This window comes from Centroberyx gerrardi, chromosome 2 (genome assembly GCF_048128805.1).
Source record: "Centroberyx gerrardi isolate f3 chromosome 2, fCenGer3.hap1.cur.20231027, whole genome shotgun sequence".
Taxonomy (NCBI): domain Eukaryota; kingdom Metazoa; phylum Chordata; class Actinopteri; order Beryciformes; family Berycidae; genus Centroberyx; species Centroberyx gerrardi.
In genome coordinates, this window is record NC_135998.1 from 37,352,297 (window position 1) to 37,375,319 (window position 23,023).

Here is a 23,023-nt window from a genome sequence, read left to right on the forward strand (position 1 = left end):
AATGCTGTAAGGTTTACAACAGTAGCAGTAGGGAGCAACAGGCGAGGCAACAGGGCTGGGAGCAACTCCAGTGGCAACAACAGCACTCAGAGCAACTCCAGTGGCAACAACAGGGCTGGGAGCAACTCCAGTGGCAACAACAGCACTCAGAGCAACTCCAGTGGCAACAACAGGGCTGGGAGCAACTCCAGTGGCAACAACAGCACTCAGAGCAACTCCAGTGGCAACAACAGGGCTGGGAGCAACTCCAGTGGCAACAACAGCACTCAGAGCAACTCCAGTGGCAACAACACTTCAAGAAAAATTATCAAGATTTTGCACAAACCTCCTTTCAATCAGAGTTATTCAATACAAGAGTTTCTCATAAACAAATCTCAGCAAAAAGCACACACACACACACACACACACACACACACACACAGATGTGCACACGTGACTTCAGCCTAATCTGGCATTTCCAATGTAATGTAATGTCCAGGAGGGAGGAGCAACACTGAGCAGGTGATCCAGGTACAGGAGAACAGGGAGGGAACAGTAAAACAGTCTGAAGCCAGTTGGTTCAGATTCCATTTTGATACACAGAGCAGAGTAGAAAGAAGAAACACACACCCACACACATGTATATATGTGTGTGTGTGTGTGTGTGTGTGTGTGTGTGTGTCCAGTGTTACTGTTTTACCTCTCAGACTGATGTCCAGAAGATGAGGAAGAGGAGGGCCAAACACATGCAGGCCAGGTGAATTGAAGACTCTACATTGCCCATAGGCGTGAGTGTGTTTGTGTGTAGAATGGTATATCGTGTATATGATGTATAGTGTGTATATGATGTAGTAAATGATGTATATGAAGCATGTACATGACGTAGTACAGGATGTATATGATGTGTATATATATGTACCAGACACAGTAAGCTGGAGGTATTTTCAGAGCAAACAACATGGAGCGGTGCAGAGTGACGAGCGGCAGACTGATTAATAAACTGGTTCCATGTAAACCGACTCGTTAGAGGAATCGGGTCACTTCAAACCATTTAAAGGACGTAATGGAAATATTTCCTTAAGCCGTTTACTCCCAGTAACTGAAGTATTGGTGTGCGTGTAAGCGTACTCACTGATGCGGTCGAGCGCTGCTACATTTTATTCTGCTACCACATAAATACTGATCAGAACCTCAAGGACCAATATGTCCAAATCTACCGAGAGTTCAAATCTGTCTTTTTCTTTTGAATTGCTTGAGTCACCGAGTGCTGGACCCGACACGGTCCGCTCGTGGCCGTGGTTCCGCCGGTCTTTCGATCCGCTCACGCCAGTTTGCATTACCTGTCAGGTGTGTCAGGTGTGTCCGCTCTCAGATCGGATCTTGGCTGCTTTGAAATCTGATGTCAAAATCAAAATGGGAGATCACACATATTTTAGCTCCCTTACACTGGATATCAGTTGCTTTCAGGGTGGATTTTAAAATGTTATTAATACTTACAAGGCTTTCAATTTGGCACTTCAGTACTTAAGGCTGAAGACAAAGGGAGATTGTGCTCTTTCAGTTACAGCCCCTTTAGATTAGATTTTAATGTTGTTTTCTTTTCTGTTGCCTTTACCATATTGCCAAGGTGCGGCCCTTCCTGACCCAGAAAGATGCTGAAAAGCTAACTCACGCGTTTGTTACAAGCAGACTGGACTACTGCAACGCCCTTTTTACCGGGCTCCCAAAAAAGTCTATTGAGAGGCTTCAGCTTATCCAAAACTCTGCAGCTAGACTTTTAACAAAAGCGAGAGCAGATCACTCCGGTTTTAGCTGCATTGCTCTGGCTCCCAGTGTCCTTTAGAATTGATTTTAAAGTTCTTTTACTTGTATACAAAGCTCTTAATGGCTCAGGACCGGCCTACATTACAGAATCCCTGCTGTTCTACATCCCATCAAGACCCTCAGGTCTTCTGCTGCTGGTTTGTTAGAAGTACAAAACCCCACTCAGAAGAAGATTGGGGATGAAGCCTTTTTTAACTCTGCTCTTAAACTGTGGAACACCCTGCCAGAGAATATTAGAGAGGCTCTGTAAGCATTTTCACGACTGCTAAAAACATATCTTTTCATTTTAACTGTTCAAATTGATTGTGTTCTTTTATATTTATATTTTACTTGATCTTATTCTCTGCAGCTGAGTAAGCTTGAATCTAGGAACTCAAAGAGCTAGATGACAGAGCTTTACTCTGTATGATTCTCATCCATCTGTGGATGGTGAAGAGAAGCTATGACTCTCTCGGTGAGATCTGACGTAAATATCAGATCAAGAGTAGAATCAGGAAGGACAGGGGAAAAGAAAATTCCATAAATTACCACGTCACACTGCTGCCCAAAGCTAAATTACACATGCACCAAATATATAAAGTAGTATCTCATCACCTTACTGTTTCTCTGCAGTGATGCTGTATCAGTGGGTCCTGACAGTCCAGGTGTGGATAAAAGCAGTTCTTATCTCCGCTGAACCAGACCAGATCCTCACCTGCTGAGTCGACACTCCTCTCTGATCTGAACTCTACCAAGCAGACAACACAGCACAGAGACAGGTGAGGTTCCTCTGCTTTACCATCATGGAAATAGATAGTAAATAATAATGTAATTCAACTTTAAATTAGCTTCAAACTTTGATAAATATCAAAGTAATCTGAACTTTATGAAGTCCAAGGTATAAATTAGACTTGCACATTGCACCTTGTGTGTTCTCATCCTATCAGGGTTTAGAATAATATTATCAACATGGGTGACCTCTGAACATGTTTTAATTATGACAGAAAGATACATAGACATAAGAAATGTAATTAAAACATGTACTTTGTGAGTTACACCTGCATTGCCAAGTACTGCATGTGACACTCATTATCACACTATTAAAATAGATATATTAGAAAAAAATAGAAATATTAGATATCAGTTTGCATTAATGTTTGGAGGCGCTGAGAGGATTGGACAGTCACCAGTACTGTCAGCCAATCAGGGCTGTGGTTTATGAATATTAATGACTAACTATCTCATATATAATGTTATACTTATATAATATTAATGAATGTATTACACCTGTTCAGACGACCTGTGCACTTCAAGGAAAGACACCAGTGCAGGGAAAACATAATTAAAACTTTGTATTGATGATTTTTATTCCAAATGTGTTGTAGACGCCCAGGAATGATTTAAAGGATCAGGCTGGTGTTTTTTAATGCATTTCTTACCGTTAACCCTAATCCTATGAAAATAACAAAATCAGCAATGAATTTGTTTTGCTAACAAGTCTCGTCCATGTAGCGGTCCCAGTGCAGCCTCATGTCCCAGCAGCCATAGAACTGCATTGTATTAAAAACTATTAAAACCCGTCACAGAGCCATGCTGCTGCTCTGCAGCATATTTCATCATCACGATGCACCGGGCCGGACGACTTTTTCCTCAAACGACTTAATAAGCCGACCGTAAACACGTTTTCCATCTCAGGAAAGTAGTTCCGTAGCACAGAAAATAGTCCCCGGCGTAATGAAGAATTTGTTCCCACTTGAATTTGATTTGGTAAAAACTACAACAGCCTGACTTTTCATGGTAACAGTTAGAGATTTTTACTTGCGGGTTGACGGCTAAAAACGGAACGTGGGAAGTCAGAAAGTAACGGGAGGAGAGCAAACGCATTGTTGATTTTGTTATTTTCATAAGAGTTGTTGATGGTAAGCAATGTATTAAAAAATACCAGCCTTATCCTTTAACATTGAAACTGTTCATTTTCTAAGTCTAAGTTTTTTCGCACTGCTTGAATCTTGCTATTTTAAGATGAGTAGGCAGCATACAGATTATATATATATTGATATAGATTATATCAGTGCCCTTTTGGCAGACTAGAACATGTTTGTAGTGTTACCACTAAGCAATAATGACCAAGTGCTTTGCTTGTACTTGGTAGTATGTTAGCATGTCCTTCTTTAAGAGTGTGTGTGAGTATTGTGGTGATATGTGCTGTTATGACTCTGGTCATTTGTGTTTATGTTTGTGTGGGTTAACGGCTCTCTTCTCTCCTCAATGTGTGCATTCCAGTGTGTGCAGTGTGAGCAGTGACAGGAAGTGTGTTTTATCGCTGCGTTCTGTTCTCTTGAAGTTTCCACAATTACCACAACCGCCCAAACTGCTTTTTCATACGGTGTAAAATGCGTCATACCTCTTCTCCCTCTCGTTACCAGCACTCAATGCACCGTTATGGATTTGCACCTTACTCAAATTACACACTAACCATTTAACAGTCAACACATCACATGATATTTCTGTTACTCGTCTCTGTTGGCTGGCAGTCTTTTGGGGCGTCCCGCCTAAACGGTCAGGTACGACATCCAGAGCCCAAGATCAAATACTACAAATGTCTTTCACATTTATGTTGAATGAAAATGTATTGTGCTGAATTATCTTTCACACTGGGTGTCTTACCTGATGCTTCATATTACACTTAACTTGCTGAAGGTGGGTGTAGCCATCCCACATGTCAAGGGGTGCTCAGGAGATTCCTTGTTTGCATTGAGGGTGGCACAGCGATATTTTACCTGTATTACAGTACAACATTGGAGATATGCACCTCAGAGTTGTGGACTGACCAGTAAACCAAATTCTTTATGAACATGGAAGTAGAATCACCGTTACACCATAGCAATATCAAGCACTTTATTACCATGGACCCTTAATTTCCTTTTTCTAAGCCTTCTTAAGTGCTATTTCTTCACAACTTTTGCCATAACAAAAAGTTAAGAAAAGTTGCTATTCTTCAATAAAGTCAGTCCTGAGTGGTTCGGATCCCTTAGGTCCTACTGTAGTAATAACAGGGTTATCGACCTCTCTTTCTGCTGGTAGACCTCAATTTTTTGTAGGTCACTTTGTTAAACCCTTTTTATGAATTTAAAAACTTCAGTTAAACCTCCCCCTCTCCTTTTGCTAAGCCTGAATAGATAGATAGATAGATAACCCTTTCCTCATAATTAAAATTTTAGACACTGACAGATTTTATATCTTTCTTGTAGTTCAGTGCCCAGCACTTCACACAGTACTCTGGAGGTGGTCAGACCAGACATGTCCAACATCTCTTTATAACCTCCTTTTATTTATACTCAATAGTTTTAGCTAGATATACTATATCTCACAGTATTTTTTTTTTCAGTTAAGAGAGAAATATTTAGTATCAAATCCCAAAGTTGCGTGCGAAAGTACAAGGAACATTCCAAAACTAAACAGTCCTGTTTTCTATCTTGATTTTACAAAGCTGGCTGGAATGAGATTCTGAAAACAGATAATGTTATATAACATAAGAATGTGCCCATAACTACACATAGTACTTTAAATGCGGTCTGACTAAGGCATTATATAACACCAATATAACCTTTAATTTATACTCAATACTATTTGTTATATATCCCAGCATCCTGGTGGCCTTTTTTACTGCTAGATCCTGAGAAATATTGATAACCTTCTTTTCCCAGTTCTTGAGATGTTGTTTGTAACACAAGTTCAATACAAGTTGACTTGTGTATAGTGTGGCATCTCGACAGCATTGGTGATTCAACATGGAGGACAGGTTAAAGTAGAGTTATTGGTGGAGCAACACCTTATTAAAATATAAACTCACTTCCAACAAACAGCAAGTGAAGGTGATAAGACGACACAGGAGCACACTAAGCAAAGAAGCTGTGGCATGGCAGTGTAAGTACAGCGACAGCAGACCTGTTTCCTCTCTTGCCTTCATGCCAGCAGCTGACTGGACAGATCAGAAAACATCAGAAGTCAAGCATGTTTGAGAACAGGCCGTTCAGCCCATCTAGGTTTGTCATGTACCTACAGAGATGGATACTCTGTAGACAGTAAAAAATACAGTGCAACAAACCAGGACCATGCTATGGACAGTTTTAACATTTTTAATCACAATACGCAGCTAACACAGCTGTCTGCTTACTTACAGAATCTATTAAACAACAACATCCAGATTAGGCGAAAGTGAAGGTTTACTAAAATGAGCAAGCAAGCTTTCTAGCAAATGTTAGTTAACACGATCTCTCTTCTTCATTGACATTCCTGTGCTTTTATTCAATGTCTGTTCACCTTACTGTATATAATATTAACTGCTCACCTCAAACAAGCGATCGGACATCAGACAACTGTTAACTCAGTCAGCCTGATGACGACCACGCCCACCAGACCAGAGACATACAGAGCCAGCAGAGCGGGAGGGTCGTCACAGAATGAAGAGAGTAGCTTTGGTTTCTGGGGCGAGCTGAATCAAAAAAGTTGGTAACACTTTATATTACAGACCGCTAATTACGGTGTAACTAGTTTGTTATTATGGAGTACTAATAAAATGACAATGCTGTAGTTACAGGGTAACGACACAAGAAGTCTGGAAATTAAGGGGTAACAATTTTGTAATTATGACAGACTTATAACTTTTTGGCTTACCTGCCAAGGTGGCTGGTTAAAAAATTTACCGGCCAGACAGATTTTTTACCAGCCAAAAATAATAAATTGCTTTTTACTATTGCAATTTGCTATTATTACTATTTAGCATGTCATCTTGGTCTCATATGCGATTCTCAATCAATATTATAGTAGTGTGCAGTAATAATAGTAGTAACATTAACTGTATGCAGAAATATTAATTCAACTGTTTCAACACTAAAGTGTAACACATTTGAATTCATAAATTCAGTGGTATTCGCCTTTAAGTGCAAGAAGGATCATTTATTAAGGAGTTTGAGAATATAACAATTATCACATTATTCCATTAATTATCACATTATTATAACAATCTCGTGAACCAAGATGTTCTCCAATTTCATAGTTGTAGTGCCAACAACGAAGGAATTGCCTATGCGCTTTTCCTTTGCGTTAACCCCCTCCTTAAACTCCAGCCATGTTCCTGGAGCAGCTGAATCATTGTATCGCCGCCTCTCACAGAATTTCCTCGATGATAGTTTCGGCGGATGAGACGAGGCCTGAAGTTCGCCTGTTTTCTTTCTCTTTCCTGGGGGCTCCACTCCCGCAATAAATCTCCACATGGCTGGGTTTAACCAGAGCCATTGAGAGAAACTGGAACTATTGAGGGTCTCCATGATCCGCCATTGCTGTAAAATAATTGGCCTGATGAAGTGAATGGAGGTGACGCAACTCTTTCTCTCAATGGCTCTGGGTTTAACAAGTACCTCACGTACTGTAACAAAAACATCACGCGGTTTGATGACTGACGCAATTACGTACTACGCATGACACGCAGCACGGCAAATCTAGCAGATTGAAGTGACAGCAAACCAGCAGATTTCTCCAGCGCGTGTAGGAAATTCATTTTTTTCTACCGGCCAGTGGATCTGTTTGCCTCCAGAGAGAACGCACAGTGTCCACCGTTTTTCTGTCTGCATGACAGTGCAGACCAGGACGCGACCAGGACGCACCCGGAACGGCTCGTCTTATGGGCCTGGCCCGTGAGTGGGGGGCTTCCTCAGAGTGTTATAAATACCATTCAGAACGCTAGGGCATCCTCCACTAGGTCTTTGTATGATTGTAAGTGAAGGGTGTTTGAGGAATGGTGTGCCAGTGTACAGTGGGTGTGATTTTATCCTTCCTTCAGGATTTAATTGAAAAGCGGAGAGCATTCTCTGCTATTAAAGTGTACTTGGCCACCATTGCTGCATGCCATGTTGGTTTTGGGGGTAAGACTGTGGGTCAGCACTCCCTTGTCTGCCGGTTCATGAGAGGGGCACAGAGGCTGCTTCCGGTCTCTAGGCTGGTTTCCCCTTTGTGGGATTTGGCTGTTGTATTGGAGGCTTTGGTAAGTCATCCATTTCAGCCTATTGAGCAGACTGACATGAAGCCATTGTCATTTAAGATTAGACTTTATTGTTAGCTTTTGCATTGGCAAAATGTGTGTGTGATATTCATGTGTTGTCGGTGCATCCTGCATGTATGCAGTTTGCCCCTGGGAATTTGCAGGTGACCTTACAGCCTAACCCTGCTTTTGTCCCTAAGGTAATCAACTCATGCTCGCCTGTGGAATTAACCTAACCTAACCCTAACTTCCCCTGTTTGGCTCTCCGGAGCAGCAACGGCTACACTTGTTGTGTCCAGTGCGCACTTTGCGTGTATACTTGGACAGAACTGGTGGTTTCAGGAAAGGGGACCAGTTGTTTGTGTCTTGCGCCCTGCAAGGGTAAGCCCATCACAAAGCAGAGGCTTTCCCATTGGATAGTGGGGGCTATTGCACTGGCCTATTCGAGCATGGGTCTTCAGGTCCCGGCTGGTTTACGCGCACATTCTACCAGAGGTTTGGCTACCTCCGGGGCTCTGTTTAGAGGGGTCTCCATTCAGGATATCCTCGCCTCTCATGTTTGCAAGGTTTTATAAGTTGGATGTCACTGCCCCGAGTATTGCTCATGCTGTTCTGAGCATTGGGTCTAAAGCGGAGCAGTTGGTTGATCCAACACCCGAGTATTGGTGGTCAGTCTTCGAGATAAGCAATATGGGAGTTACCATATATCCCATAGTGACACATTGAAACAAATGCTATGAAAGAGAACTTTAGGTTACTTGCGTAACCCCGGTTCTCTAAGTAGCATGAATGCGATGTCTCACCAGACCGCCCTTCTTGCTGCTCTGGTGAAGCGAGAAGAGGAGTGCTGCCAGCCACTCAGGACTGGCGTAGTGGAATAAATGCTTCTGAAGATACACAAGGGAGCGTATCCCATACCGAGACATCTTACTCATGCTACTCAGAGAACCAGAGTAATGCAAGTAACCTAAAGTTTTACTGACATCAAATGACCGTCATGCTTGTTTCTTTTTTCATATGCACAGCAACAACCTGTAAGGAACACAATGGACCTCTTTCACAAAACTTTCCTTAAGTTCTTCTTACTTTTGGTGTTGAGAAAAGTGCCTACGACAAACCAACATGGGATTTTTTGGTTTATCAGATGATGAATGCCAAATGTTTGTTGTCACAGTTTACAGAGCTGTAGGAAATAAGATCTGGAAATGATGAGGATATACACAAAAATCATTTGCATCGAAGAAGTCTTCCAATACTCAAAAGTAAAAAAAAAAAAAGTAAAAGTAATTCAATGATGTGGATTGTTTGTTTTTACCTGAAAATCAAGACTTATAGCTAGTAGGCTACACTACATGATAATTAGTTAGCTGTCATATACTTCCAACTTAAAACTACTTTCATATCTTTAATGACACACATTGCAACTACTGATGTTATATCTGATGGCATGGCTTCATCGATGTGAAATGTTAGTTAATGTTAGATAAATTAAGTAGTTAGCTAATTATGCAGCTAACGTTAGCTACGATTGTTGTAACCATGTTAAGGCATTCCTCCTCCCCTACCCCCCTTTTTTTCTTGTTACCTCCGCCAAGGAGGTTATGTTTTCGGGGCCATTTGTTCGTTTGTCTGTCTGTCTGTTAGCAGGATTACGACAAAACTACTGGCCCGATTTTCATGAAACTTTGTGGAAGGGTGTAGCATGGGCCAAGGAAGAACCCATTAAATTTTGGAGCGGATCCGGATCCGACTCACGAACAAGCAATAATAGCACAAACCTTGGCGGAGGTCTGCGCTCTCCGAGTGCCCTTCTAGTTGTTTATGATATACATGTGGCATAGAATATTTTACTTGACACCAGAACAGCGTAGAGCTAAAAATGTTATGTATTAGCTTGCTAGCTCACATGGAATCCAATTTAGCTGGTAAGCTCACAGTGATACAGAACCATAAAACATTTGTTCATGAAAATCACGTCATTGTTCTGTAACAGTCAAAACACCACAGATCAGTGCCCCCCCAACTGGTGTTAACTGGACATATAAAGGGCGGAGCGGCTGGCGGCCAGCCACTTAGGCACCTTAAAGGTCCCATATCATGGAAAGCAGGACTCCCCTTGCCTCTGTGATTATAAAGGAGTTGGATGGTCTATCTAAACATGGTGAAAGTATCAAAACGCACGGTCGCCAACTAAATCCACACAATCCATATTAGAAAAGCGAGCCTCTAAACGAGCCGTTTGGACTTCCGTAACTTTGTGGCGTCACAAAGGTTCGTTCATTATCATTTTTGTAAGAAATAATAGACAAACAAAGTGTTTTTTTCAAAGCGGTTGAGCGGTTGTCATCGTTTATTACCGGAGAGTTTTCCCTACCTGTAGCCGCCGGGCCGCGGCGTCTCACGTTTCACTCTTGAAACGCTTAGCCAATCGGAACAGAGGGTCGTTAATATTAATTAATCAATAGCCTATTTAGGCCTATAATTGTATAACATGTTGTTAATATGTAACTACTTAAATTGATTTTGCATGAAGAATGAAGTATTCTAAGTAGAAACCTCTTCAGTATATACGCCTTCAGATGTAGATTTTTCAGATGTAGATTTTGATTGCACAGAAGAAGAAATTCAACTATGAAAAAAACATGAATGCCGAAATGTTTGTGGAAACATTCCTAGGCACGCATGTTTCATGAATGAGGCCCTGCTCCTGCCAGAATATGAACATGTCGTAAATAATATTAAAGATAATTAGTCCCATGTCATCCATAGTATTGACAGACTCTTCATATTTTGGTGACTATATATTTTGAATTCTATATTTTAAAATACTGTAGAACCTCAGAGATATATGCATTTCAGGACCAGGGGCGTTTCATAACACTGAAAGTAATGTAATTTTGAAAGCAATGTCAAAATCGAAAATCTAAAGAAATGCAATCTGTTATTGATTAAAATTGTTACTTACATAACTGTCACCTTATTTTTTAGTTGACTACTCTCTTTTTCTAGCAAGCAACAATCAAAACAGCAGCAGGAGTTCCTGTTATAAGTTAACATAAAGTCATTGCAATGTATACTTTTTATCTTTCAGGAAAACACAGGTTGCACATGAAAATCTCCACTTAGCTGCTGAAGAATTCTTCAAAAATGGGGAACAAAGTACCATCAGAAAGCAACATGGGCGACAGCCTAAGATGCTGCAAGTGTGATAAAGTCCTGCCTCCATGCAAATCCTTCGACGATTTATACCAAAGTACTGTTCATGGCCGGTATGTACATGTGTTCAATGGAGGTGAATACTACAGACCAGTTGGCCACAATAATTTGTACGAGTGTGACTATTGCTTTAATAAACCAATAAGGGATCAAGAGAATATGAGGAGAGAGGAGGAGAGGAGAAGAGAAGAGGAGAGACAGAGGAGAGAGGAGGAGAGGAGAAGAGAAGAGGAGAGACAGAGGAGAGAGGAGGAGAGGAGAAGAGAAGAGGAGAGACAGAGGAGAGAGGAGAGAAGAGAAGAGGAGAGACAGAGGAGAGAGGAGGAGAGGAGAAGAGAAGAGGAAAGACAGAGGAGAGAGGAGGAGAGGAGAAGAGAAGAGGAGAGACAGAGGAGAGAGGAGGAGAGGAGAAGAGAAGAGGAAAGACAGAGGAGAGAGGAGGAGAGGAGAAGAGAAGAGGAAAGACAGAGGAGAGAGGAGGAGAGGAGAAGAGAAGAGGAGCAAAAGATGAAAGAACAGCAAAGGGCAAGAGAGGCTGAAGAAAAGAAGAGACAAGAAGAACTGAATCAAAGACTACAAGAGTCACACCAACAAGCCAAAGAGCAGAAAGAGAAACAACTGAGCAGCGACATTTCAGAGGAATGTGAGTCCAAGCGAGACGTTCTAATAAGCCATCTGGATGAGTTTGAGGCAAACTATGAATCAGACAGTGACAGCGATGAGCTTCTAGAAATCCTCTCATCAAAATGCAGCATCCCAGTTCCAAAGCTCAGTCTCACTCAGCTGACAGCTGATCAGCTGGGGAACATCCTGTCGGCCCTGGACAAACTTCTGTTTGATGAATGGATCGGTGCTCTTCCATCCCTCAGCACTCTGCAGCACACTCAAGTGTTCATCACAGAGCTGTGTGCTCTGTCTCTGGAGATATCTGAGGGAGTTTCCCTGCAAAGCATCTCCAATCATGCGCAGTCCCTGGTGGGGTCCATCAGCCAATCAGCATGTAATGTTTGTGAGAGTTTCCTGCTGACTCAAGCCCTTTATCTGAACCTTATGAAGTTTTTCAATGACTATGGAAGCTCTGACACTGATGCTGCCGTCATAGCCAAAAACTGGGCTGAGGATGAGCTTTCCACTGAGGATCTCTTTCTGATAGAATTCCTCGGCAACCTCATACCATCACTGCAGAATACAGTTGAGAGAGCCTCTGTGTTCATTTTAAAGATGGAAATACAGTGCTTGAAGCTTCTCTTATCCACACTCACACATCTAAATAGCAAGGAAACCCACTCAGAATCCACTGAAATGCTCCTCAGACTTGTGCAAACAAACCAATGGACTCCAACAGAGGCAGTGGCTCTGCTCAAAGCGCTGTCACAGAAATACACAGAGGATGCTCCAATAACTGAAGTGCTTACGTTGGTACAAGTGTATGACATGTCACCAGAGTGGACGGATGACTCCGGACGCTCTCTCATCCAGGCTCTTGACTTTGCTGGCCCTGACAGATTCCAACAGGATTTCCAAACGTCTCTCAGAAAGCAAGATGAGAGCAGTCTAGTTGCAGCTCTAGCTGAATTAAAAATGTTCAGGAAATTGGATGATTCTGTGATTGATATGATAAAAAACATTACCACTGGCGTCCTGCAATATTCAGAAAATGCCCCAAAAGATGCACCATTTATGAAAGATTCCTTTAAATGTGTAAACTTGGATGCAGATGACATCCAGAAGTCTCTGTCTCAGCTCTGCAAAGCGGTTTTTGACACAAAAGGCTGGTGGCCCACAGTGAAGCAGATGCTGCGGTGGTGTGCGTTGGTGCTGACTGAGAAGAGTGGAGTGCTAGAACTGGTTGGTGTGGAAGAGGACCCATGTGTCACAGCCATGTTTGCAGCCACACAAGTCTGCATGGGAAACCAACTGGACATTGTGCTAAGCTCTGACGTTCACTCAGAGGAGCAAACTAAGGAGTGGTCTGACTTCTACAAACACATTGGAATTTCTGTCATCACAAACATGAAGAAGACTAATGCATTACACAGGGATGTCTATACAGCTGACATTGTGTATGGTACCATGGATGACTTTGTCTCTGATTACTTTCAATACGGCTTAGAGGTGATGGAAACAGGAAACCCTCAGCCGAGTCGTGGATTTATCATTGAAGAAAGAAGTCTCAGTGCTTCCCATAATCTGGAACTTTCAAGGCTCAAGGACAATGATGGCCTGGTGTTTGCAGCAGAGATCCTGCAAAGCCTCATGGGTAAATTTCACAGTGAAGATATGGAACTGAGACAGGGGTTTATTAAGGCTCTTTTTCAGGTGCTCCACACCAACATGAACAATGACGCAAACACTGGCAATAAAATTGTCACCAGCTCACAGAAAATTCATGGAAAGGGATTTCCTTCTAATGAGGTCTTTGTTCTGACCTTTCTTGAGAATCTGCTGAGAGTGGTTACTAGAGAAACAGAAGCTGAGAAAAACAGGGCATCTCCTGCAGGCAAATGGTGTTTGGAGATTTTATTTGCCTATGCAGTGCAATTCCAAGCATCAACAACTTCAAAAGAACTCTTCCAGATGGTTTCAAGTCTTGAGCAAAAACTTTGGTCACCAGTAGAGGCCTTAGACCTCCTTGGAGCATTAACTGACCATCATCATGATGAAGGCTGTATTTCCATCATGAAGATTTTACATTTGATGGCAACATATCAGGTTTCTTCCAAGTGGACAGATGAGAACAACCAGTCTCTCCTTCAGCTCTTAGATTCATCTGGAACTGAGAATCTGATCCAGCATTTAGAAAAGAGCCTCAAAGCTGAGAAAATAAAAAGCATTGACACTCTTTTTGATGAAATAAGGCAGATGAAAGACATTGATGAACCAACACTGAGCAAATCATACTGTGTAGTAAATCATGTCACAAACCTGATTAAAACGGGTGAAATTAAAAACCACACAGATGTACGGCGAGCTAGGAATCTGAGTCACAGCACAGACACAGAAGACCTTCAGGAGATCCTGGCAGTCTTATGCAATGCTGTACATCTGCACAAGGCTGAAAGGAAGTGGTGGCCCAGAGCCACTCAAATGATAAGCTGGTGCCTCTTGGCCTTGTCTGACACTGGAAAACTGCTGGAGATGGGCACTGGAGAAGGGAAGTCTTGTGTCATAGCAATGTTTGCAGTGCTGCGTGTGCTTAGGGGTGAAAAAGTAGATGTGGTATCCAGCTCTTCTGTGTTATGTCAAAGAGATGCAGAAGAATGGACCAACTTCTACTTGTACTTTGACATCACAGCTGACACAAACACAAATAAAACCAAAGATGAAGATCGAAAAGAATGCTACCAGAAGGATGTGGTCTACGGAACTATCGAAGCCTTCGCTGCAGATCACCTTCGCCAGATATTTGAGATGAAGGATGTGAGGCCTGATCGCAGCTATCAGTGCATCATCATCGATGAAGTGGACTCGTTGCTGCTGGACCAGGGAGTGCAGCTGACCTACCTGTCCAGCCCCATGGTCTCCATGCAGCACCTGAACATTATTCTGACCATGATCTGGGGCCAGGTCAGCCAGTACGGCTTCCTGTCTACAGGACACCAGACATTTGTACAGGGTCCCCCTGTTTCATTCTTCAAGGCCATATTTGACTCAATTGACACAGAAGAAACTGAAATTAATGACCCAATGGACATTTTACACATTGCTGAAGAATCCAACATTGTGCCAAAAGGATTTACAGAGGATTTCTGTAGAAGTAAAAAAGATGAACTTCTTACAAAACTGAAAAGTGTGAGTCAGGATGCTGTGGTGGATTTTTTCCATGAAATTGAGGACTTTGTCCCCTATGGTTTCACTGTTTACACTTTAGATGACAACGGATTGCTCTGTCTTAGAAAGTCCAGCCCATACAGCAACCAGGACATTCCAGACCTTACATTCCTTGTTTTGGAAGAAGGCTTGTGTTGTCCTCTCTATGATTCAGAGGAAATTCTCATCAAGCCCATTGCAGAATTAATATCAGAGAAGATTCAGTACACCCCATGTACAAACAATAAAGACAAAATCAGCATCCCAGGATTCCTGAGAAATCTGATAGAGACGAAAGTGTCACTGTGGGTCCAGAATGCATTTCTGGCAATGAGACTGAAGCAAGGACGGGAATATGTTGTAGAAAATGACAGTGTCTGTCCGGTGGACTTCAGATCCACTGGAATTGTAGAACTGAACAAGAAATGGGGTGATGGTCTGCAGCAGTTTGTTGAGATTAAACACCAAATCAAACTGAGCACAATTTCAACAGTGACAAACTATGTTTCCAACATCTCCTTTTTTGAAAAGTACCATGGGAAAATATATGGAACAACAGGGACACTTGGGAGCAAAACAGACATTCTGTTTTTGCAGGACCTATATCCAAATCTCTCTGCCTGCAAAATGCCAACATTCAACAGGAGGAAGTTATTTGAGGTCAAAGGCACTCTGAAGACTTCAGTTGAAGAGTGGAAATCTGAAATCAAACGTGTGGTTATGGCTCAAATTTCCCCAAATTCATACAGAAATGGAAGAGCAGCCCTGGTGATCTGTGAAACTATCAACGAAGCCAAAGATATCTACGAAGAGCTGAAAAGCAGCATCCCAGGTGAAATCATTCTCTACTGCCGCAGTGACAAAGACAGTTTAAGCAAAATAGAAAAGGAACTGCTTCCTGGTGATGTCATTGTTGCCACAAACCTTGCCGGGCGTGGCACAGACATAAAAGTTTCCAAAGAGGTGAACAACAATGGAGGATTATTTGTGATCCTCTCCTTCCTTTCTGAGAACACAAGAGTGGAACTCCAGGCTTTTGGCCGAACCGCACGCAAAGGTAAACCTGGATCTGCTCAGGTAATCATGTCCACCGATCATCTGCAGCAGTCCTTCAGGACCGTGTCTTCTCTGGGGGAAGCTAAGAACAGAAGGGATAGACTTGCAGCAGAAAAGATAAATCACATGACGAACGACATCGCTGAGTTGAAACTGCGGGAGGATCTGTTTTCAGAGTACTGCAAAACTCTTCAAGACATCCACAGGAACACAGCTGAAGTTGAAAGAAGAGCTGTTGTTTCCATCATGAATGAATTCTGGGGAATATGGCTGCAAACTAAATCAGAAGAAATTGACCAGTTGAAAAGAAATGAATTGCAAAAGAGCCTGAAAGCTGATTTGTCTCTGGCAAAAAGTCAGTCTCAAAGTCAGACTTCACCTAGCTCCAGCATTTATCACTACATCAAGTTTGGGAATATTGCACTGAGTGAAAAACAATGGGACGTCAGCAGCAGGCTATTTGAAAAAGCCATGAAACAAGATGAAAGTTGGGCAGCCATAGCTTTTTACAATCATGCGTACTGCAGTATAAAGCAGCAGAAGGCAGATTACCTCACTAAGGCCAGAGATGATCTAAAGAAGGCACAGGAGTCTCTGAAGTACCTCAGTGAGGAATCCATGCTCTGTCTGCAGTTTGTAAAAATGTCCTCTCCAGACTCAGCCAACAGCAACCCAACCAGCCTGGAAAAACAGTTCACAACCAAGTGCAACATGTTAAGTTACTTTGATAAAAACATCAATGAGGCCATCAAAAAGCTAGAGGAAATAAAAGAAAGAGGCAGGGATGCAATGGCCAATAAATCACCAATTTTCTCCCTGGTGTCGAGTGCTGATGAAGATCTCCAAGTGGAAGCCTACAATCTCTACAGTCGAGGTCTGAAATATATCTTTTCTGTGGAAGAACAGCCTCGTTTCCCATGGGAAGCTCTGCTGGTGTTCTGCCTCGGAGTTTTACAGATTATTGGAGGGACATTGCTCACTGCATTTACATTTGGTACATTAGCTCAAGTCGGCATGGGGCTCATCACCGAAGGAATATCAGACTGCATCTCCGGCATAGAGTCCATGGTGACAGGAGAATTCAGCTGGAAATCATGGGCTATAGAAAAAGCCATTTCTATTGGTATATCTCTCATTGGGTTTGGAGTTGGAAAACTGGTTGCAAAGGGCTTCAAAGCTTCTAAAATGGCAATTAAGGGATTTGGCAAACAGCTGAAGTCGATGCCAAAGTTTCTGTCCAGACAGACTAAAGATGGTTTAAGTGTTGTCACAAAGACAAATATGAAGAATGCAGTAAAACACACTGCTAAAAAAATGGTAGAGGAAATCATTACCTATGGATTTGGAAAGGCAGAAGAGGAAATACTGACACAAATACTAAACAGCATCAACAATGAGGTGAAAAAGGGAATTGTTGATAATGTGAAATCCAACATGGAAAAAGAGCCCTTGGCTTCATTAGTAGACTCCATTATACTTTCACACCTTGAGGACAAACAACAATTTTCTGATCTCCTGCAGGACGAGAACAGAAAGAGTGAACTGCTGGCCATTTTCAGAGAGTTAAGCAACACTGCAGTACAGCCTTTCTATGCAGACCTCAGCTGGCAGAAAAAGCTTAACTCATCCATCTCCACAGTGATTGACAGCGCTAAAGCAGAGGCCAAAGGAAAAACTCATGTAATTCTGACAGCCATCCAAGTTGTCCACATGGGGGCACTGGCAGGAGACGCCATCAGTGCAGTGCTCAGCCTCTCCAGCGAGTTTTTCTCAAACCTTCATGAAGAGCTGAATACATTTAAAAAAGAAAAAGGGTTTTCAGAGAAAGTGAAGGTAAATGAGCTGTCTGCTTCAGACACTGAGATGCTGAAAGAACTCAAGCAGGATTTAGCTGACACCATCAGTGCTTTATTGGCCAATGCTTTGGTAGAAGTGTTCCACCAGAAGTTCTCCAGTCACTTTGTTTCTCGTGTCCAAGGTCAAGTAAATGGCATCATTGGCCGTTATGTAAGAACTGGCTTAAAGAGTGACAGAACAGAGGAAAAACTCAGAGCTGGACAGAACAACAGATACATTACATACATGCCTGGAGACCCGAATACTAAACATAAACTTGCAGGAGAGGCAGGTAAACACTCACAGTTACATGCTGAAAAGATCAGGAACCCAACAACGGCGGGTACCATTCTCGATATCAGAGTCCTGTCAGAAACCACTGGCACTAAGGTTGTAATCCTAACAGAGGACAGCCAGGGCAAACTTACCAAAATGCAGGAGCTGAACCCAGGCACTAAACCTGCCGGTCAAACTGTGACACTGATCTACAGACCAAAGAGTGCCCAATACCCAGGCGGCCATTACGATGTGCGCATCAATAACCAGACAGTGAGCGTAGCCAGCGAAGGCAAGAGCTGCCTGTTTCACGCTTTGGCACGAGGCATGAAACCAGAGGCCAGTGAAGAAGAGATCGCTTTGGAAGCAGGCCGCCTCCGATCTGTGGAGGCCGACACTCTCCACAGACACCCGGGCCAATGGGAGCCTTTCATCAAGCGCAAAGAGTGGACTGAAGCTATCAGAGGAGGAGACTGGTATATGGCAGAGGGAGCTGCACCAAAAAAGATCATAAAAGAAAACAAAAAGGTGCTTAAGAAAGAAGTTGGAAAAATAAAACGCTACGCAGATTGGATAAAATATAGAGTTAAAAATCCAGGAATTGGACAATTCATCAATGCAGATCACCAACCACCAGTGAGTAGTATATTGGAAGCTAGAAAATTGAACCAGAATGGCAAATTAGCTGCAGCCATGCTTGAAGTGGCAACAAACTCATCTCCTCTGGATACCAACCTGATTCCTAATGTGCACAAATATCATGGCCGTGAACTTCCAACTGTTTATGTGCCACAAGAGGTACATCGAGAGTTTCCCAGTACAAAATCAAAAGCGTTCCGATCAAGCTTGGCTACTGCCATAAGCAAGGATGATGTTGTGGGCACATTCAAACTGACAATCCTTGGAGCAATGGTCAGATTCAAGTTGGATAGCACCAAGAACTTCAAGGACTTTCAGAACAACCAGAAGAGTAAAACCAGGCTTACCATTTTTGAAAAAAGTTTTCAGCAACACTGTACAAAGATGGTACAGCAATGGTCCAACCTGCTTCAAGGCAAGGGTGTCATGACAACGACAGATGTTAACACCATTAATACATGGATCACAAACCAGGGCTACAAGAATCAAAATGATCCATTTAGGAACCAAGTCTCCAACATCCTATAATGAAAAGGTAACATCACATTTAAATTGATACTAAAATAAAGCACATATACAGCATTCATATATGAGTGTTTATAGTATAAAAATATTTAATAAAGGGTAGGTGGTACTTGGAATAGAGACACACGTTCATAGTGCAGCTCTATGGCAGAAGGCCCAAATTGGTGAAGCAACAACTGGCTCAGCCTCACCAGGGAGAAACAGAGGATGAGCTGATTGAAGTCATCAGTCTCATAACGCTCTGCCAGCCTCTCTTGGTTGACCGGCACCTGCAGGTTTATGAACTGAACATATGTTGACTTCTCTTTCCTCTAACAGAATAGGCAATATGTGATTGCTGCCTTATCTGCACTGTCCAAAATAGGAAAGACTTGTTATGTGAATGGGAGGAGTTGTGTGCAGCCACTTCCTCCTGAGTCTGTAGGAGAGGTTTGTGATTTAGGGGGTTAATGACATAGTTCAATGAAGTAGGAAGAGGTAGAAATTATAGAATATTTATATTCACTAAAAAGGTACACATCCAATTAAGAGAACGCTCTTACATTGTATGCTTTGCATTATGATTAGCAGTTGATCTGAGGGAAAAATGTGTCTATTTGTGTTTTATTTACAGTGGAGTGTTGCCACCTGAGAATATGATTGGTGAAGAAGTACAATGAAGACTACAGAGATCTTCCACCTCCCTGGTCATCTAGACGCCTGTCTGGATGTGTATGAGGAGGATTGTTTTTATCTTTTGGTTTAATTCAGCTAATTAATTCAACTTAATTTTACTATCCAGATCCAAGATCGGTGTGATGGTGATTTTCTGCTCATTGCCGATCCTCTGGTTGATGAGTGTTTTCATAACTGTCAGCTGAAATGAGAAGTGAAGTCCCTTATGACATCACACAGTGTCGATCCTACAACTTCCCCTTTGACTTCTGGTTGTCTGGTACTGACAGTCTGCAAGTCATCCCCCCTCTTATCATTCTGTGGATCTAGATGAGATGATTAATGGGCTGTTTGAACTTTAATCTAATCTAATAAGGTTCATATACAAACTTTTGGCTTCACTGATCAGATAAGGTACTGATTCCCTCTGGGTGTTTTGGTCACAAGCTCCAGGTCACAACAGATGACCTGAGAGAGTATTGTTAGTCCTTTACGGGACTAAAGGGGGAAATACTGAAGGTAGCCATTGATTAATATGAAGGTAGCCATTGATTGATGTGAAGGTAGTTATTAATTATATCTCATTGATTGATATGAAGGTAGTTATTGATTAATATGAAGGTAGCCATTGATTGATGTGAAGGTAGTTATTAATTATATCTCATTGATTGATATGAAGGTAGTTATTGATTAAATCCTTGTCTTAGTTTGGATATAAAGGTAATTATTGATTAAATGCTAGGTTTAAGTTTCATCTTGTTTAAGTTTTATCTTTTTGATTGTAATCATGGGGTTTGATTAAGTTTAAAATCTAAAATCACTAAATTTAAAGATCCATTTAGTCATACTGAATTACTGAGTTTGTAGTGAAGGGATCATTTCTCTTATTTCTTTGATTTGCTCTTTACATGTAATAATGTTTTGTGTTGCAAAAGGACGATTACTGAGTGTTTACTGAGTTTGATTGCTTGTAGATTGTATTGCCTCATTTAGGATTTTTCCCTCTTTCAGTCATTTTGAGGGTTTTTAGCCCTGCGACAGCAGGGGCTCTATGGATCACACTCTTGGTCAGTCAATCGCTCGCTCTGTTCACCACTTTATGCATCATTTGGTTCAGCAGAGATGTACAGTTGCGTGTCATCCGCATAACTATGGAAACATACATCGTGCTCTCTAATGATGTCACCAAGTGGCAGCATGTATAGTGAGAATAATAATGGACCAAGGCAGCTCCCTTGTGCAACCCCAAAACAGATGTCATGTTTCTCAGACACATGATCTCCAAGACTGACGTAAAACTTTCTCCCTTTGATGTATGTTTTGAACCAGTTTAACACACAGTCAGAAAGACCAACCAACTTTTCAAGACGATTGATTAAGATATCATGGTCAATCGTATCAAACGCTGCACTTAGGTCCAAGAGGACAAGAACTGAGACCTTATTTTCATCAGAGTTTAGTCTGAGGTCGCTGATTATTTTAGTAAGAGCAGTTTCAGTGCTGTGGTATGTTCTAAAGCCTGATTGAGATTCCTCCGGGATATTATTTTCTTTAAGAAAGGAGTTTATTTGCACTGAAACTACCTTTTCAAGTATCTTACTAATGAATGGAAGGTTGGATATCGGCCTATAGCTTGTCAGTGCATTACCATCTAGGTTGGGTTTCTTTAGTAAGGGTTTTACAACAGCTGTTTTGAATGCATCTGGGAAGATGCCTGTTTGAAGGGATGTATTTATAATCTTCAGGACATGACTTGAAACACTATCGAACACCTGCTTAAAAAATGCTGTAGGTACAGGGTCCATACATGAGGAGGAGGAGTTACACTCGGTGACAGTCTTGCAAAGCTCAGTTAATGTAATACAAGTGAATTTTCCCATGGTTACATCTTTTTTACAGGGTTTGCTGAGGTCATCTGTGTTTACATCAGCAGCAATGCTGGTTCTAATTGAAGTTATTTTGTTATTGAAGAACAATGTAAGTTCTTCACAATTTGATCCAGAGGACTGCGGACAGGTGGGGGCAGTGTTGAGTAGCTGGTCAATAGTGGAGAATAATATTCTAGAGTTTCCAGCATTCTCTGTAATAATCTTAGAAAAGTAATCCTTTCTTGCTAGACGTATTGCTTTGTTGTAGACAGTCATGGCTTCTTTGTATATATTACAGTGAACTGTGAGCCTGGTTTTCCTCCATTTTCTTTCAGCTGCTCGACAGATTCTCTTAATCTCATTAACACTGTTATTGTTTAACCATGGGGAGATTCTGTCAGTCGACCTCTTCTTAACCTTTAGTGGAGCAACAGTATTTAAAGCAGATGACAAGGTATTGTTGAAATTTTCAACCATGTCATTTAAAGAGCAGTCAATGCTGTATAACTCAAATTATTTCATAACATTAGAGAACTTTGCTTCAGCCTTGCTATCTAGGAATCTCTTTTGAACCAAAAAATCCCTTTTAGTCTTTGTTAAGATTAGGCTGGCATCAAAAAACACACAGTGATGTTCAGAAATAGGTAATTCTAATACTGAAACATTGTCAATGTTTAACCCTGCTGTTATTACCAAGTCTAGAATGTTACCATGCTGATGAGTGGCTTCATTTACATGTTGGGTAAGTTCAAAGCTGTCCAGTAAATTCACAAGCTCTATAGCTTTGGAGTCATTCTTTTTGTTGATATGAATATTCAGGTCTCCATTCAGGATTAATCTATCATATCTAGTGATACCAAGTGAGATCAGCTCTGAGAATTCCTGCAGAAACAGTGATGAATATGTTGGTGGCCGATACAATGTAATGATGAGCACTGATAATTCTGCTTTGAGCTCAAGAGCAAGATATTCAAATGATGTAAATTCACCCAGGTCAATGTCAAAAAAAAATGGCTGCAATCCCTCCTTTCCTGTTCTGTCTGACTGACTGATACAAATTATAGTTTGGAGGACAAGCCTCTATCAGTGTTGCTACACCAGTAGTGCTGTTTAGCCGGGTCTCAACTAAAAACATTAAATGCAAATTCTTTTCAATTATCAGATCATTAACCAAAAAGGATTTGTTAGCCAATGATCTGACATTAAAAAGAGCTAATTTCAGCTGTAGGGATTCTGTGACAGGAAAGGAAACTGGTGGCTGAACATTGACAAATTTAAGATTACCGAGACAGGAACCAGATGGTCTGGGATTGCTACGATG

General features: G+C 41.7%; 1 protein-coding gene across 2 annotated transcripts; it reads left to right on the forward strand.

The window, feature by feature from the left end:
• Window positions 1-659: 659 nt before the first annotated feature.
• LOC144539822 (uncharacterized) lies at window positions 660-20,601 on the forward strand. Of its 2 annotated transcripts, none has more exons than XM_078285854.1 (4): window positions 660-736; window positions 2,416-2,561; window positions 10,914-19,190; window positions 19,794-20,601. In XM_078285854.1, the coding sequence occupies exon 3, from the start codon at window positions 10,970-10,972 to the stop codon at window positions 19,181-19,183; it is 8,214 nt and encodes a 2,737-aa protein (XP_078141980.1). In that variant the 5' UTR covers window positions 660-736; window positions 2,416-2,561; window positions 10,914-10,969; the 3' UTR covers window positions 19,184-19,190; window positions 19,794-20,601. The 2 variants fall into 2 exon arrangements, with proteins under 2 accessions (XP_078141980.1, XP_078141983.1); XM_078285857.1 differs by having other exon boundaries at window positions 669-767.
• Window positions 20,602-23,023: the final 2,422 nt, after the last annotated feature.